The 19,423-nt window shown below is 38.2% G+C and overlaps 1 protein-coding gene across 1 annotated transcript; it reads right to left on the reverse strand.

Annotated features, from left to right (window-relative positions):
* Positions 1-13,260: 13,260 nt before the first annotated feature.
* On the reverse strand, positions 13,261-18,621 carry LOC145789447 (uncharacterized). Its single transcript, XM_082866018.1, has 5 exons — positions 18,548-18,621; positions 18,345-18,377; positions 18,115-18,156; positions 14,967-15,338; positions 13,261-14,885 (listed from the first exon to the last, which is right to left on the reverse strand). The coding sequence occupies exons 4-5, from the start codon at positions 15,333-15,335 to the stop codon at positions 14,274-14,276; spliced, it is 981 nt and encodes a 326-aa protein (XP_082722144.1). The 5' UTR covers positions 15,336-15,338; positions 18,115-18,156; positions 18,345-18,377; positions 18,548-18,621; the 3' UTR covers positions 13,261-14,273.
* Positions 18,622-19,423: the final 802 nt, after the last annotated feature.

The following is a 19,423-nucleotide window of genomic DNA, read 5'->3' on the forward strand; positions in this document are numbered from 1 at the left end:
AGCAGAAACCAAGGAGGATGAGTCCAGAAGTAATTCAGAATGTTAAGGAAGAGATCCTTAGACTCCTCAAGGCAGGTTTTATTAGAACAGCCAGGTATGTTGAGTGGCTATCTAATATTGTGCCTGTAGTCAAGAAGAATGGCAAAATGAGGGTATGTATCGATTTCAGAAATTTAAATCTGGCGACTCCCAAAGATGAGTACCCTATGCCTATAGTGGACTTGCTGGTAGACAGTTCAGCAGGTCACCAAGTCTTGTCAATGATGGATGGGCATTCCGGCTATAACCAAATCTGCATTGCAGAGGAAGATATCCACAAGACAGCATTCAGATGTCCTGGGAATATTGACACCTTTGAATGGGTTAAAATGCCATTTGGTCTAAAGAATGCTGGAGCTACATATCAAAGAGCCATGAACACTATCTTTCATGATCTTATTGGAGGATATTTGGAATGTTATATTGATGACATTGTGGTTAAATCCCAATCCATGAAAGAGCACCTGTTTCACTTAGAAGCAGCTTTTGAAAGGATGAGGAAGTTCAAGTTAAAGCTCAATCCTCTTAAATGTGCTTTTGGTATATCATCTGGAAATTTCTTGGGCTATGTTGTTCACAAGAAAGGAATACAGATTGATCAGAATAAAGCCAAAGCAATCATTGAAGCCAAACCCCCATCAAGTAAGAAAGAATTACAAAGGTTCCTTGGGCAGGTTAACTTTCTTCGAAGGTTCATTTCTAACACTGCAGGGAAAACTAAAGTATTTTCTTCCTTGTTAAGGCTGAAAGATGAAGAGGAATTTGTGTGGACAGCAGAGCATCAAATTGCTTTCGAAGGTATCAAGGCCTACTTGGCTAACCCTCCAGTGCTGATGCCACCTAAGGGGAACAAGCCCTTGAAGTTGTACATAGCCGCAGCAGAGGATTCATTGGGAGCTTTCTTAGCCCAAGACAATGAAAGAGGCAAGGAGCAAGCTATTTATTACCTTAGTAGGTTTTTAAATTCTTGTGAATGTAAATATTCAGCTGTTGAAAAGCTGTGTCTTGCTTTGTATTTTGCTGCAATAAAATTAAGATATTATCTTTTGCCTACAACTGTCTTGGTAATTGCAACCACAGATTTGGTTAAATATATGTTATCTAGACCAATGTTGAGGGGAAGAATTGACAAATGGATACTTGCCTTATCAGAATTCCATCTAGAATATGTCCCTCAAAGGGCAGTAAAAGGGCAGGTTTTAGCCAATTTCTTGGCAGATCATCCATCTCAAACAGAGAGCCAGGAGATAATGGAACTTGGTATGGCCAGTGTTGAGCCATGGCAAATGTGGTTCGATGGGTCGAAAGCAAATGGGTTAATTGGAATTGGTATTGTAATCGAGTCTCCACAGGGGACAGAAACTACCCATGGTTTTAGAGTGGATGAAGCTACCTGTTCCAATAACCAGGCTGAATATGAAGCCTTAATTGTGGGACTAGAGATTCTTATTGGATTACAAGTACATGCAGTTGACATATTTGGAGATTCTCAATTGGTGGTTAACCAAGTGAAAGGAATTTTCAAGTGTCAAAGCATCAGTATCCTGCCATATTATGTTGTTGCATTACATTTGCTTTCTCAGTTTCAAATAGCAAATGTAACCCATGTTCCAAGATTCTTGAACAATAGAGCCAATGATGTGGCTCAGAAAGCTTCGAACTTCAAGAGAATGGATAATACACAAAGGGACATAAGCCAAACAACATATCAGAGATTAATACAACCTTTGAATAAAAGGAATGTGATCTTGGAAGTCAATCATAATGACTTACAAGAACAAGATTGGAGGCATCCAATAATGCAGTACTTGGCTGGTCCATCTTCGAAGGCCAGTAGAAAAGTCAAATTGCAGTCTATGCAATATATGATATATGGTAATGCTCTCTACAAAAGGGGGGGAGATGGCTTATTGTTAGAATGTCTAGGCCCGAAAGAAGCGCTAACAGCCATGGCTGAGGTCCATGAAGGTATCTGTGGTGCTCACCAACCTGGTGTAAAAATGAGGTGGTTGCTTCGAAGGCATTCCTATTATTGGCCAACCATCCTTAAAGACTGCATAGAATATGCAAAGGGGTGTCAGGCATGTCAAAAGCATGGCACAATAAGGCACGTGCCCATAACTGACCTACATGCAGTAGTGAAGCCTTGGCCATTCAGAGGGTGGGCCATGGATATGATGGGAAAAATACACCCACCTTCTTCGAAACATCATTGTTTCATTCTAGTGGCTACTGACTACTTCACTAAATGGGTCGAAGCTAAGCCATACAAGGCTGTAGACCAAACAGAGGTTATTGGTTTTATTAAAGATTTGATCCATAGATTTGGCATCCCGCAAACCATAACAGTTGATAATGGAACTGTGTTTGATGGTAAGATGGTGAAGTCTTTTGTGGCAGAATTTGGAATTAGTTTTGTTAATTCCACACCCTATTATGCACAAGCTAATGGTCAAGCTGAGTCATCCAATAAGTCCTTGAAAAAAGGAATACAAAAGGTTGTGGATGACAATCCTAGGGATTGGCATAACCTATTATTGGATGTTCTGTGGGCATATAGAACCTCACCGAGGTCAAGCACAGGAGTCACTCCCTATGCCTTGGTGTATGGACATGATGCAGTCTTACCAGTAGAGATTAATGTTAAATCTTTGAGAGTAAGATGTCAAGATCAATTGAATCCTGAACAATACCATCAAAGTATGTGCTTAGAATTAGAAGGCATAGATGAAGCCAGAATTTTGGCATTAAATAGCATTCTTTTCCAAAAGAAGAAAGCAGCCAAGAATTATAATAAGAAAGTCAAACACATTGGCTTTGATGAAGGTGATTTGGTATGGAAGACAATACTCCCAATTGGGATTAAAAGCCATAAGTTTGGCAAATGGTCACCTAACTAGGAAGGACCATATCAAATTCATAGGGTTCTGCCTTTTGGAGCATACCATTTAAGAAATTTGAATGGTTATGTACATCCCAAAAAGATTAATGGCAGATATTTAAAACCTTATTTTCCAACCATTTGGGAAACACAAGGGATAGAGTGAACACCATATGCAAAAACACAAGCTTGTTCAAATGATATTCAAAATATTGTGCTTTCATAAAGAATCAAGTACATTGTGCCACAAATTGGCCCAAAAATCATTACAATGCTTTAATTGTTTTTGAACAATAGCTTTCCTATTGCTAAGGGAAGGAAATAATTGAATAGCTATAGCCATGTCCTCTTTTCGATCAGCCAGCCCTTGATTGGTGATGTGCAGTTTCTTATCAGTTCGAACCAAGGCTTGGTTTACTGCGGCTAACTCCTCTTCGAGCTGAGCTTTCTTCTCCAGAAGTTGGACTCGAAAGTGGGAGGCAGAAGAGTGTTGTTCTTTCAGAGTTGATACTTCAGTATGCACTTGAGAAACAAAACTCTGGTCCTTAGCCAGCTTATCATCCGCAGCCTTAGCAGCATGGCAAATGTTGAGATAAAAATCAATAGTAGCTGCAGCCTGAGATAGATGACTTGAGACACTCATGGCAGACTGCTCAGCAATGTTACAGCATTGAAGGAACCCATTCCTGATGATAGGCCTTTGTAGAGCCTCGAAGGGGATCCTTGAAAAGGAAGTCAACAGTTGCAAGCATGTGTCCAAATCTACTGAAGGTACAAAAGGCTTGTTGCTGGAGGAAGGAGAACTCTCGAAGATTTCCAATAGGGAGTCAGCCAAGGCTAATGGCTCAGCTTCAGCAGTAGAGGTGGGAGAGGTAGAAGGTATGTCAAAGAGACTAGCTAGTCTTCCTTCAAAAATGTCTACCTCATCCCTTGACATGAAGGGCATAGAGAGTTTTGTGGTGGAAGACGCGAAGGGCTGCATAGGGATGGGAGAAACGGATGGAGCATCTTTGGCAGCCTCTATGGTCTTGGCCACCAGCAAATCAAGAGAAGAGGGGCTGGAAGTGGGCATTGGTGATGAACCATGAATTGAAGGGCTACCAGTGTCCTCTGTGGAAGAATCAACTGCCATTGGGAATGGAGTAGCAGTTGGAGTTTCTATAAAGGACGGAAAAAGAGCAAGGCTCGAAGGAAAAGTAGACTGAGGTAGGTCACGAGCCAAAAAAGGAGGTATGGCTTTAATCCAAGAAAAAGAGATGCAGGAATACTGGAGTTTAAAGAAGGTACGACAAATATAGGCTTTGGAAGTGGAAGTACGACTCGAACAACCCTGACATTCTGTATTTGGTCAACCTCAACCGAAATTGAGGAAGGTCTCATTGGAAAGGTAAGTGCAGTAGTTGTCGCTGCAAAAGGAAGAAATGCAAAACAATGTTAAACTTCAATACCACAAGCTGACAAAGTAAAAAACAGCAGAGGTATGAAAGAAATTACTTGTTCCAGAGGCGCTAGTACTGATGGGAGAACTGCGGAGAGAGTAATGTCCAGCAGTCTGCTGCCTTCTTACCATTTCCCCTTGTGTTGCATCGGCAGTAGCAGCTTCCTCTCTTAGCATTTGCTCTTGCCATCTTTTCTTGGCCCTCTCAAATACAACGATTGCCTTGGAATGTTCTTGTTCGACTGCCTTGGCAGCTGCTTTATGAGTAGAGTCCTCAACATGGTCAGTGACAGGAACAGTCATTTTCTTTCTCTTCTCCCTTGGCAGAGATACAACCAATTCTTTTCCAACCTCCCCTTCTTCAGATCGGGGTTCAGACTCTCCAGAGATAAGTTCTTTCTCCGCTATTATGGTGGTTGCCTCGCTAACAGGATTTTCAATGGCATCAGATGAAGAAACAGCTACCTTTTGTCTCTTTGTTCTTTGTAAGGGCACTTCCTTCTCTGGCTCAACCTCTCTTTCTTCTTCAAGAGATTCAGGTACTTCAGGAGGAAGGACTAGTCTCCTTTTTGTTTTTTGTTGTTGTTTCTTCTTGAGAATAGCTAAAGTCTCGACTCTCTTGGGAGACTCTTCTTGTGGAGACCCTACACCAAAAGCATGAGTATAAGGAAACCAACAAAAGATTCAGAAATAAAAGGGGAGGAGAAGAACTTGAAGATACTCACCCTTCTTCGAAGCAGCTCTAGTAACCCTGGCTGGAAGGGGTAAAGTGGCAGGAGTGGTGGTGACAACTTCAGGAGGGGGAGAAGTGTTCTGGGCTGTTGTTGACTTATCCTTCGAAGGCAATCCCAACCCCACCAACAAGTCATGAGGGTGTGCAGAGAGGCGCACTTCCATATTGGCTGTCCACCAGTTCTTAAACCTTTTTAAAACTGAGCCAAAGGGGCGAAAGGGGATAAGTTGGAATTCACTCAATTCCTTCAGCAGTCTGAGTACTGCTGCCTCTGGCTTGGATTTGGGTATTCTCAAATCCCTGGCAGTGAGATGGACATTTGAAAGACTGCAAAGAGGAACAGGTATCCCTTGAGAGAGCCCAAATTGCCTTGCAAATTGAGAAGGGCAGTATACCTCAGATATGCATTTATAGGCTCGAGGGTTCAGAGTGCCAATGAACAGCTCCCTTGGTAATAATATAGAGGCCCACATATCTTTGTGGGGAGAAGTGGAACATTCCTTATCAGCCAGAAAAGATTGTAGCCAGGTTGGCCCTCTATTGGCTTCGAAAGGACAAAAGAAAGAAGCAGATGGAGAGATAGGAAGTTGATAAAAGAAGGTAAAGTAATAAGCAAAGGAAGCAGGGTAAAGGGCAATCCTGGCATATTTTTCCCCGTAAGTACTAGGATCCTGAACAAGGAATCCTAAACACTTGGGATGTAGGTCAGTGAAATAAGCAAAGAGCCAGAGTTGGAGCACCCAGAGGGGACCTCCTTGGTTAGCATCGAGGGGTTTTTCGCAAAATTGGGAGCAGATTCTGTAGACATGACCTAGAAGATAAGGAGCAAGAGCGATATGTTTCTTCAAGACGAGTGCCTTCGCAAGTGGAGCAAACTCAGGCATAATCCTCTGAGATGAGGTACAAAAGAGGAATTTGCATAACCAGTATAATATGAAGGAGAAGAGTTCTCTGTCCCGCACAGGACCTTCTCTCTTATTTTCAGCCTTTACGAAGTCACTATAAGAAGAGCTTAGGGCTGGAAGAGAAAATTTGACAGGAAGGTCTGGGTAGTTGGGAGTAAAAGGAGAACCATGGGGTGAAAGCCCTAGGAGATGGCAAATATCAAGAACGGTGGGGCCATCATACCGCACCGAAACTGGAAGAAATTGAAAGCCATATTCCAAAAACATAAGGCAGCAGAAATCAAAAAGGGGTCTTCAGGAATAATGAACCTGGAAAGTCGAAGGGCATCGAGGATATAAAGCTCTTGCAGGTCATCTTCTCTCGCAGGCACCACTCTGTCATACCATTCCTCCCATTCAGTCCTCAATGTCGGCCAGCAACGATGAGGACGATTTACCCTCCAATTTCCCCAATCAAGCCTTCCTTCGTAGAGAAGGAAATGGTCCTCCAAACGAGGGTACAGAGCTGGGAGTTGAGCAGGAGCCTCCCGGAAGATAGGACCTAGGACGTACTCCTGTTTGTTGCTGTGGCGAGGAACGAAAAGACGACCATCGATGTTACTTGACTCACCAGATGTCAGCTTGCTGATTTCTTCATCGATACAATATTTCAAAGCCATGGTAGGGCTGATATGGTCGCCAGCAAGTACTTTTAGAGGGGAGGGATCCATTGGTAGTAAGCAAAAGAAGAGCAAAGAAGATCAGAAGAACCAGTAGAGAGAAGGGTTTGTAAAAGGCAAGAGATTTCGGAACACGAAACCAGAGGGTTTTAAAACCTTTGTGTCCGAAATTATACCCCGTAAGTCGTTAAGTACTAAAAGTACGAATGCGATGAATTTCTTCCAATATTGATAGTTTTGGAGGGAAGAGCTTATTCCGGGGATTGGGGCCAGCTTCGAAATGAAATATTTGGCTTCGAAAACAAGATCTTGGCGTCAAAAAATCAAATAACAACGGCTTCGAAATACATAAGTCGGCTTCGAAGCCTAGTATATGCTTGAAGGTGCTAAATTGCTTGATTATGGGTCTGTTTAGGGGTTATAAATCAAAGTAACGACCTTCGGAGCAAAACCTAGTATTCTCTGAGTATGAGAAACGCTGTTCGGAGCATACTACATGCTTAAAAATGCTTGAATGCTCAAAGTATTGGTCTACTTCAAAAATCTAAAGACCTGTTTGAAGGTTATCAGTCAAAATGACAACATTCGAAGCAAACCCTAGGACTCTTTAAGGAAGAGGGGCACTGTTCGAAACATCCAAGACCAATCATTGGTTTCTATATGAGCAAGAAGGAATTGCCATAGGTTGCCCTTCGAAGCCAAAAGAGATCAGTTTAAAATTGATTGGCTTTATCAACCATGACCATATATTGGTTACAGTTAGTGTTGAAGAGTAAAGTCATTGAAATCGAAGTACTAAAATAATATCTGCCAGAATTGTCAATTTTACTCCATGAATTGGAAAAAGACATGATTGGTTCTTTTAGTACTTCATTAAACAATTGATTCGAAGGGTGAGATTGTTCAAATTCGAAGTTACGAGTTAGCTGTTAAAGATAAAAGGAAACAGAGTCAAACAGTGTTAAGTACAGAAAGACTTTGTTTATATTAAAGCCAAGACGATTACATTAAGTGACCCTATCTGGGTACAAATTCAAGTTCATAAAAATAAGGAATAGAATAAATAACGAGGTCATGAAATTTTGTCCAGCAATGGTCAATAAATTTCTGTTCTTTCTTTATTATTTCTTCTATCTCTTCTAAAGTTGGCTGCATAAGCTGATGAGCTCTCACTTCATAATAGAGTTCTTCAGCCTTTGTTTCGAAAGCCTCTTCCCTCGATTTTTGTTCCGATTCATCTATGACCAAATCGTCCCAGTACGCAGAATCTTTATTCTTGAAGTCATCGAACTCTTCGATAAAATTTTCTGCTTCATACTGGGCATGAATTCGGAGAGATAAAAGTTGATCCAGATTTTGGGTGGTGATCTTAGAATTCCGATGCCAGTAGAGGAGCACTGGGAGTTGGTCCAAAAACAAATGAAGCTCTACTTGGGCAAGAGGGTTGAGGACATGACCCCTAGTCAGGACATCACAAGCCCATTGAAAGTTCTTAAGAGGAATGTCATCCTCAAGAACATTGAAGGGCAGGTGGGAGAAAGCCGCGAGCAAAAGTTGAGCTTGCTTTCGCTCGGCTGGAGAAGGGGGTGACGGAGGTTGGTAAGGTGGAAAAACTTTGTCCATTGGAAGGGCAAGTCTTAGTTTCTCTGTCCAGGAAAGAATGGGAGAAGGAGAAGGAGAAGATGATCCTGCTTCGGAAGATGGGAAGAGAGTAGATGGCTCTGCTTCAGAAGACAAAGGGGAGGGAGTAGATGTTTCTATCTCAGAAGATGCAGAAGAGGGTGTGGATGCCTCTATTATGGGAGATGGCACGGGAGCAGAAGGAACAAAGGCATTAATGTAATCAAGCCAATCAGAAGAACAAATCTTCGCCTTCTTGGCTAAGAATGAAGGGGTATACCCTTGTGCTTCTTCTGGACGCCGGGCAGGGTGCATTATCTTTGTAGGCATGGAAGAAGTATACCAAGCCACAAGCAGAGTCTCTTCCAAGCTACGTCGAAGGTCAATGGGCACGTAAGGGTAGACCACTGAGCTTCGAGCGTAGGAGGGAAACTCCAAGGGGTTAGTGAACTCAACAAAATGGTGATTGATTCGCTCCCTTAAATCATAAGTCTCAGGAGTTGACCAGCTTGTCCAGCCAGAAGCCCCAGAGGATGAAGAGGTTACAGTTTCATCCCATGCAGAGGTCTGTGAAGAAGAGTTTCCTAAGTCCATATTTGCAACTTGTCGAAGCAAAAGTTTGAGAGTAGTTCGGTCAAAATACAAAGGGAGCTTAGGGGAAGAACTCTTTGTATCTGTAAGTTTGTAAACCAAGGGATTAAAGGCAATGTGTTCGTAGTCCAAAGGTTTATAATCTGCAAAAGCCTCCATTACCTGAATAGAGAAGGGCGGGTAAAGGTGGCTAATGAATGCGTGGAGATTCTTTCGAGGAGGAATAACATCACTCAAAGGCTCTTCATATGCTTGATCAGTAGTAAGGGAAGTTGATGCAGCCATAGCCTGTTCGAATACTAAGGTATTGGGATGTTCAACGAGTTAATGCAAATGATCACCAAATGGATGACGGTTGTATTTCCAGAATTTGGACTCCATACACGATCTAGAGGCGCGGGAAAACTGTAATCCACTAATATCACCAAGTATTGGGTATATCAGTGCGGGGGGTAATGTTGGCTACATATTTTGTAAAAGCCAGTTACAGTTCGACACGTGGCAGAGTAAGGGTAATAAAGGAAGGTTATTCAAGCCTTTAATCCTGATCGTACACGTGGCAATAAATATTGGTCCTCACATGATCTGAGTAACACTAGATCAATAATGGGATGCAAGATGACATATCTTCAACGGTTACTCATATTCAAATTCAAGTACAAGAGGGAAGCTCAACTGCCAGTAATGGCGTAATGGAGCTACTTGTAAGGAAGCATGATCAGCGATCATAGAGGAGCAGTTCGACGGTTCAAAGTGCAGTTCGAAGGTCATCTCTAACGAGTATAAATAGCAGGGCAGCCCCAGGAAAAAAAGGGGACTCAGATCATACAAATCAGTCATTTACTTCATATATTTTCTTTTCCAGTCTTTTACATTTCCAGTCTTTAAATACCTGTTCTTTAAATACCTGCACTTTAAATACCCGCACTGCACTTCGATTCGTAGGAGTAGCTTCAAGTAGATTCAAGTAGATTGCTGTTGTAAACCTCTCTGAGGCTGAGTTCGGACCATTGTAAGTGTTCATTTTTATGAAATACTTCAATTGTTCTTCATATTACTGTTATTTCTATTAACTTCTCCTAAGTCAAGCCACCAGTAAAAGTCCTCTTCATTGAGGCTGAAAAGAACTAAAACACAATCGTCTGATAATTGGTTGGCAATCACAATTTCTGTAAGGACTGATTGATCCTTGCTGGCACGCTCACATTCACAAAAATACCCTTCGAAAAGCCAAAAAGCCAACATAAACTCTTCTCCATAAGAATTGAATCCGAGACTTCAAATCACAAAAGGTATTACACAAGTACTAAGTTAATTGCCTGGGATTAGATTCAAGTACTTCAAATCATGGTTGAAAGTATTAGATTCAAGTACTTCAAATCATGGTTGAAAGTATAATTTATGTTTTTGCAAGTGTAATTTGTTATGTGTCTAGTAATGTTCGATGAAATTGATTTTTTGTATAACTTATTTTTTTTTTGTTAAACTTACGAGATGAGTGGTTCTCATTATTGTTGTGGGATTTGGATTCACAAAATAAAGTATGGAGACATATGAAAGGTAATAGTATAGATGGGAATCATTCTCTTGCAAAATATACATTTAAAAAAAAAATTAGAAATTCTGGTGCTGTTTGGTAACACTTAGGTAGCGTTTGGTAACGTTTACGTTTTCAGTTTATATTTACAAAAATTTTATAAACTGGTTTTTGTTTATTTTTTGAAAAACATAAATAATAAACTCGTTTGGTTTGGACAAAATGTTTGAAAATTTTTGAAAACATAAACTAAAAAACTTGTTTGTTAAGGCCTAATTTTTTTTTTATTTAATTTTTTTTTAATTTTTAATTTTTTTTTTTTAATTTTTTTTTGACAATAGGATCATACACATTATCCATAATAATCATATTGATACAATACCAACCATAGATAAATTTAATAACCATAATAAACCATAATGTTCATAACAACTTACAAACCATAATAATAACATCTCAATTCTTCCACAAACCATAAAAAAAACATCTTCCACAATCTATTATACGCATAAATAATATTTCAATTGTTTCCGAGAGATTCCCAAATTTGACCAGCAATTTGATTCCTTACATCAGACATGTGACGTAATTGAGGTTGACTAATGTCTAAGTCAATTGGTTGCTGAGAACTACTTCCTGCATGTGTCGAGCTGCTACTATCACCTCCACTAGGCCCATTATCTTCAACGATACGATCTGGATTGGCCCATTCAGCGAACAATGTGTCATTTTGAGAATGTGTCCTTATCCAGTTGTGTATTGTACAGCATGCAATGGGGATGTATCTCTGCGTCTTAGTTGAATACGGAGGCATGTCTCTCAAAATTGGAAAACGAGCCTTCAAGACACCGAAGCATCTCTCAATCACATTGCGCAGTGAGGAGTGTCGGTAATTGAACATTTGCTTCTTGTTTCTTGGTTGTCGACGTTGATTACGAAACTCATTTAGATGGTACCTCTCACCACGGTATGGCGATAAAAAGCCAGGCATATTTGTATAACCCGAGTCGACAACATAGTATTTATCTGTTCAACATATATGTATCTATTATTATGGGTTGACAAAAGAATATTCATTATAAATTAACAAAATGCCATATAATACGTACCTGTTGGTGGCATTGGAAATAAATTTGTTGGATCATGTACGGTTTCAATGAACACTCTTGAATCATTTGCAGTGCCCTCCCAACCGGCCAATACATACGTAAATCGCATATCAAATGAGCAAACACACATTACATTTTGTGTTGTAACTGTATGCTTACCCCGATATGGTATTTGCTCTGATGCTGGCACCCTTGCAGATATGTGGGTACCATCAATTGCTCCAACACAATCCTATTTGACAAATGACTTTAATAATGCAGGATATTTTACTAAAATTTATATTTCAAATATTCTGTTAGTGATTACCTTAAAAAAAGGATAGAAGCGTGGATTATGTCGAATTTCTGCAGGCACCTCATCAAAATCTGGAGGCCTTATAACTTGTTTACCAAGCCTACACACTGCCTTCAAGACTCGGTTGAAGTATTTGGAGATGGTTTGGCCAGAATGTTGGAATCGCTCTTGGACAACACGATTTCGTTCGTTGTGACCAATTGTTAGCAAAAATATACAAACTTGCTCTTGGACAGTCAGATAACGTGAGTGTTCCAGTTTACCATATACCTTAAGTGCCTCGCACAAATTAATAAATACATCTGGTTCCATTCTGAAATTTTCCTTGGACCTTCTTTCATGGCCATTCAATATTTCTAATACGTAGTCATGTCCTTGTAATATGGACGTTCGGCATGGTCTAGGTTGAAGGTAAGTATTACAATACTCATGTAGTGCTACACACACCAGAAATTGTATATTTTCATCGTCACTGTCTGAGTCAAAACTCAAATCAAGAGCATGCATCGGCTCCATATATATCACTGTGATATAGTGCTGATCCCTTAAAAACAAAAGTATTAGTGATAATGAAAATACATGACATAATGGTCACACAATAATTTTTTCTTTCATTGAATTTTTTTCGGTTTGGTAACCATTTTGTTTGGTCCAATTCAAATGTTGGCTCCATATATTTTAATTTCATATCACTTTAAAATAATTAAAATAACCCACATCTAGTGATGTCCAATTCAAATGTTGGCTCCAATTTATTATTACAACAAGTATTAGTGATAAAAAAATAAATCAAGATCAATTTACATTATAATCAAACATATGATATACACCTTTTAAAAAATGTCTCATAGAATTGGCGATCATGCGTATGGTAAGATTATTTTAAATCATAACAAAACAAATAGTGGAGACTTTTAAAGCCAAAGTTTCTAGTCTCTTTCTTTATTGTATGACTGTACCACATTTTCTTTATTTATGCTGTAGACCGAAATAAAGAGAAACATTAAATTTAGTCATCCCCATGCACACATACTCCATATAGTCATCGTTTTTGCAAATTGTTTTTCAATCTATGAAGTGGGTATCTCATCTCTATGTTAATTGGGTGAGCCATCTAATACTACGCTGTTATTTATAGTATTCTTTGTTTGGCTGTGAAGGCAACATTTATCATGTTCACAAAACTACTGGGTACTCTATCAAAGACCCTCATGGATTTAGATAAATATTTAAAAAAGAAGAAGGGAAATATGAGAATAATGTAAATGAAATGACAAGCCAAACTTTTTTTTTTTTTTTTTTTTTTTCCAATTCCTCTGTTCCTTTCCTTTTTAAAATTTCTATTCAAATTCGTAATTTAAACACAATGTTAAAAAAAAAATAGTTTTTTTTATTTTTTTTATTTATATTTTTTGTATGTTCATCAAAAAATAAAAACAAAAATCAGAAAATAAAACATAACTGAAGTACCCTGTAATTATACTTACAATGACATAATGTTCATAAAAATAAAAGGATGTTGCTAGCACGATAATCCTGCGAACCATCTTGAAAGTGAAATAATGTCAAATAATTAAATTTTAAATGCATTTTAAATATAGTTCTATATATCTTAATACATGCTTTTTTAACATATATTGAGGTTATTAAAGACTACTCATTAATCAACTATCATTAGCAAAAAAAACTTTTTATAAAAACATGTGAATGATGTTAATAATCCACATCTAGTGATGTTTCATATGACTTCAAAATTGGACCAGATGTTTCATATGACTTCAAAATAATTCATGCCAGAAACCCACATCTAGTGATGTTTCATATGACTTCAAAATTTAGTGAATAATCTAGACACATTGACACATTTCATCGAACAGGTAATGGAAAAAACAATGTTGACAATACAATGACATAAGAATTTTATATAGAAGAAGATCATACATACCTTGCAATGCAGTGTTGAGAATGCAGTGATACAATGTTGACAATGCTTCCTATGTAATGTTGACAATGCAGTAAAAAGAGCATACTACTAACAAACATTATATAGGAGAAAGAGCATTCAATACTTTAACCAACCATAAACTACCATAATAAAAATAGCCTGCATACTAGTACAATATTGTAGCAATAATGGAAAGCCTGCATACCATTTACTCAATTTGATATCTACTCATCTACCCATCTCTTTGCAGTACAATATTAAAAACACCAATAGAATACACCTAACTCTGTTTCCATAATAAATTATTCTGAAAAAAATAAAATAAAAACTACAATACATCAGTTATCCAACAATACAAGCTTGTTCACAGAATACACTAAGTCTGTTACAGCACAAAAGATTATCCAACAATTCAACAGTTACAGTACCAAATATAAACTTCCATAATAAGTCTGTTTCCATAATAAACTACCAAATAAATTAAACAACACAAACACATACCACACTAAATCTGCATTCTCTCAAAGATTAAGGACCCAATCCCTCATCCTACTAGCAGGCATATCAACAAATACCTCCCTCATTATGGGATCCGATGCAAGCTTGTTCACAGCTTTGGTGTAAGCAGCAGCAGGAATTTCCTCCATACCATGCAATAGTGCCATGCACTCTTTCAGTAATGAACGTGATGGAGTAGAGCCACCTTCAATTGAACCACTGTCATCGCCAACATTAGTAACTGAAGCACTTGTGAAACGCTTTTCCATTAGGTCCACCTTCCTCTTGCTATTTTCACTCATTTCTTTGAGTGCTTCAGAAATATTAGCTTGAAAAGAGCTCCTCTTCTTACTCTTTTTACCTCCCATTTTGCTCTTGCCTTTGCCCTTGCCCTTGCCCTTGCCCTTGCCCTTGCCCTTGCCATCTCCATTTTCATTATCACTATCAATTTGCAATGCATCTAACTCCTCATTCTTTACCTTAAATTCAGGATCAGAACTGGCACTACTTTCATAAGGTGATTTGGTGGAAGGAAAAGCTAGTTTACCAGTTGCGGATGTGTCTCCTAAGATACGAGACAACTCATGGTAGTAAACCATCCCTTTCTTCCTAAACCTCTTTGCATGGGTATTAACCTACAAATCAATGAATTTGAAGTTAACATGAAGAATTCTCTAATTACATGTAGTAAAGAAAATGCAAAAAGTTAATTAAACCTTGTAAAGGGCTTCCCAAACGTCATCCGGTGCAGTGATAGTAAGTCGCTGGCTATCCCAACCAACACCAGTATGCTTCAGTAATGATGTAAATTTGTTGAACATAATACGCAGCTGATTGTATTTGTTCCGAAGCTGGTCTGTGTTATACTTGTATTGGGTTTTCGCGTTCATTTGATCTCTCAACCTATTCCAAGCTTGTTTCGTGAATGTTCCAGTTATTTTACTCTTCTTGGTTTTCACCTCCTCATCCATAAGGGTAACGAAAAGAGCCTCATTTGCCTGAGGCCATGGACTACTGTTTTCTCTACCAACTTCAACAACATCATCATCATCAATGGGGAGATCATAATGTATTGTTGATGCCATTACCTAAATATTTATATTTATTCATAGATAAACAAATTTCAAAAAAATATGAGTCAAATAAAATGAAGACACATTGAAGAATAAACAGCAGTTTAAACAAATTTCAAAAAAATATAAGTCAAATAAAATGAAGAGACATTGAAGAATAAATAGCAGTTTAAATATCCTGTGGGTTGGTATATTTACTGAGAAATGAATTATGGATCTGTTTTCTTCAATCACAAAAATTTCTGACAACTTTGTTGGTAAAAAGTTCAAGAAAGTGTCCAGTTTGAGGAAGGTAAGTAAAAATCCAAACATCCATTTTTAGTTTTAACGTAGTTGGTCCCAAGGAAGAAAAGTTTTGAGCATCCCATTTGGAGAAAAAGTTAATTTATGAACTCAATGGAGTCCACTCAACTCAACAAAGCCTCATTCAACTACTACGTGTTGGCTACATACGTCCAGTTTTGCCAACCTGTTCAATTAGTTGTCAACATAATGTTGAAAACAAGAAATATGGAAAAGAAATATATGAAACAGAGAGATGCAAGCTCATGCAATCCCATAAGCATTCTTTTGACACCACATTTATTTTCATCATGCATAAAAGGTTATTTTCATGCATGTATCACAATATAACATATGAGAGGAAAACATTCTTCCAATGGCTATTACCTTTAAAGCCACGATGGACAATTGGAATATCACGACCCGGCCAACAAAAAAAAAAAAAAAAAGAAGAAGAAGAATAGACATACGAAAAATATTAGCAAATGCCAATGTCAAAACAAGATATATGCAAGCATTTACCAAATTTGCATGCATATGTAGCCTATTTCTGCAGGTCTCTGGAGAGAATTAAACAGAAAACAATAGAAATATTACTACATCCACAAAAGATAAACAAAATGTGAATAGAACAGTATAAAAAAATAATAAATAAATAAAACGTAGTAAGACTGGAACTATAGAGAATATGATTCAACATAGGGCAGATGGAGAAAATGGATTCCTACAAGGCTTTTTGAAGTTTGCAAACAAGCTAATAAATGCACTAGTTTCTGCTTTGAAACCAAGACTAATTATCTCCATTATATTTAGGATTGATTTGCAACCTTCAACCCAAAGAAAAAAGTGATCAGAAGGCACATGCCAACTAATTGCTACAGCATTCTTAATATCAAATGTTACTTTGGCTAACTCAAATACCAAAGAGTGTTACAGCATTCTGACAATTCTACATTTTACTCTCCATCAATTGAACTAAATATTGTTAATATAATTCTTAATTATTCATAATTTCACAAAAATGCAGGGTTATTAGAAGTCACTAGGTTGCTTGCTACATAGTTGATGTATATCCTTTTCCGGGAAAAAGAAGTGACTTTTTCGAGCATCAGTTTTCTTATTGGTTCCTTTCATTTTCTTCTATTGGGGTTTGGCTTTGTATATGTGTTCTAATGTATATTATTATTCTCTTTAGATTTAAATAACCGAAATATCTACTATGGGAATCCTTATGGCTTTCCTTTTGAGACACTTTACAGACAGCTGTGAGAATGTAGAGGCAACCTTATTAACTTTGATTTTAATTATAATTAAATTAATCTGGATGTGATCTTGAATCACATATGAATTTCGGATATCATACATGTGGGCATATGATTGCTAAGAAGCATAAAGTTTTGAAAGGCCTAATCCTGATTACAACAACATAAACAAAGTCTAGGATGGGCGATAGGGATGATGCTGTAGGTTGGCTTAACCTAGCGTAGTCTCATTTCAAAGCTCAAGATCTAAACTCTCATTTCAAAGCTCATGATTTCAAAGCTCATCATAGGGATGATGCAAAGCTCAAGATCTAAACTCTCATTTCAAAAAAAAAAAAAAATTAAGATCTGAACTTAGATACTAGATTGTATCAGTGCATGTGTGCATGGGTACACGTACGTCCAGGGAATTGGGCAACCTGTATTGAATGGATCTTTGTGTAATGACATACGCTGCAGTTAAAGAAGAGGAAGAACCAAGATCGATCATTGATGCTACTGTCAACTGATACATGCCACTTCTTGGACCTTGAAGCTGGCAGTAGTGGTAACTCCTTTTATAAAATTTCATATTACATCCTTCTCTGCTTCAACTTCATTCCCTGTTTTCACCATAGTTTACTTGTTTGTGTTCTTATGGCTTGGAACTCTATTCAAAGAGACCGGAGTCCATTTTATCATCAATAATTCCCCCAGGATCACCAATTTTATACTTCATTGAGTTGTCATCTTCATCGTCGTAGTCACCATAATGGTCTTCTTTCTCCTAGGGCAAAGCATCAAGGACATTGATTTGGTATAAATTACCAATGGTTTCATAAATTTGAATTTCTTGCCCACAGAACAAACCACTTTGTGACAAAGCAAAGCAAAATCCATATTTGCCAATAATCCATATCCACATATTATATAAGGAAAATGGGGTTTTTAATTTTGAGAACTCTAGAAATATATTTTCAGTTCTAATGCTCAAGTCTTGACAACAATCTGATTTCATGTCTATGGCACAGGTTAATCAGGGCTCCTTCCAAGGTCCTACAGATTAGGTTTTCCCAAAGCAGAATAGATTTCTAGTTCAGAAAAAAAAAAAAAAAGATTTGTAGCACAGATCTACAACCAACAAAAAAAAAAAAAGAGATTTCTGCAGAACATATTTCTGGTTCGGGAAAAAAATTGCAGAACAAATTATAGTACAGATCTACGAAATGTAGCACAGATCTACAACCAACCATGAAAGAGAAACTGACCTGAGAGTGAGATCGATGTGGTTCGGAGATTTTGCAAAAAATCTGCAAAATAAATTTGTCGTTTCAGAAAAAAAAAAAAAAAAAAAAAAAAAAAAAAAAAAAAAAAAACCACCATGGTAGCTCTACAAAAATCTGAGATCATTTTGTTGCCATCGAAGCTGCCATCAAATCGATTTCATGACAGATCTATTAACCTACAAACCATAGCAAGAGAGAGAGAAGAAACATACCTAAGATCAATTTGTTGACAGATCTACAAAGATCTGCATGTTTGCAACATAATGTTTTAGAAAAGAAAACAAAAATCGAAGAGAAGAGAGGGGAGACAGAGAGAGAAGAGAGGAGAGGGGAGACAGACAAAGCTCGGTGAACACAGAGAAGAGAGGGGAGACAGAGAGAGAAGAGAGAGAGAAGAGAGGGGAGAGAGACAAACCTGATCTGTGAAGTTCGTGAACATAAATGAGGTGGATGAAGATGAGATATTACCGTTGGACAAAATAAATGAATAAGGTGGAGGAAGATGATATATTTTAACGTTGGTGCTGCGGAGATTTGAACCGAGATCAAGACGCCCACAATTAAGTTACTGTAGCTCCGCTACAGTAACTTCCGCTACAGTGCCAGTTTATTAAATTAGCCAAAACAGGTTTTTTCTGTTTCCGTTTTTTGGGTAAGATTTATAAACTGGAAGCCGAATTATAAATCAATTTTTTTACCAAACGAGTTTTTATCATAATTTTTAAAATTTTTGTAAATATAAACTGTAAACTGAAAATAAAATGGTTACCAAACATACCCTTACGTTTTCAGTTTTCTGTTTATATTTACAAAAATTTTAAAAACTCAAATAAAAACTTGTTTGGTAAAATTTTTGATTTATAAATCAGTGGTTTCAGTTTATAAATTTGGCCAAAAAATGAAAATACAAAAAATGTGTTTTCATTTTGAGTTTTCAATTTTTTTTTTTTTTTTACCACCCAACACTAGCCACCACTCATCTCCCACTACCACCTACCACCTACCACCACCACTCACCACCTACCTCCCATCACTACCCACCAGCCACCCACCAGACACCACCCACCTGCTACCCACTAGCCACCACCACCCACCCCTCGCCGCCACCGCCACCACCACCACCCGCAACCCACCTACCATCCACCCACCACCACCCGCCACCCGCCACTACCATCCACCGCCCGCCACCACCACCTGCCATCTACTTGCCACCACCACTCACCACCCACCATCCACCACCAGCCACCCACCACCACCAGCCACCTGCCACCGACCCGCCACCACTACCCAC

This window comes from Camellia sinensis, chromosome 4 (genome assembly GCF_055761805.1).
Source record: "Camellia sinensis isolate YWXY chromosome 4, ASM5576180v1, whole genome shotgun sequence".
Lineage (NCBI taxonomy): Eukaryota > Viridiplantae > Streptophyta > Magnoliopsida > Ericales > Theaceae > Camellia > Camellia sinensis.

Coding starts and splice junctions, on each gene's coding strand:
- LOC145789447 (XM_082866018.1), bottom strand. CDS start 15,335: ATGGCATCAACAATACATTATGATCTCCCCATTGATGATGATGATGTT. Junction 14,886..14,966: donor TTTGGGAAGCCCTTTACAAG/GTTTAATTAACT, acceptor ATTGATTTGTAG/GTTAATACCCATGCAAAGAG.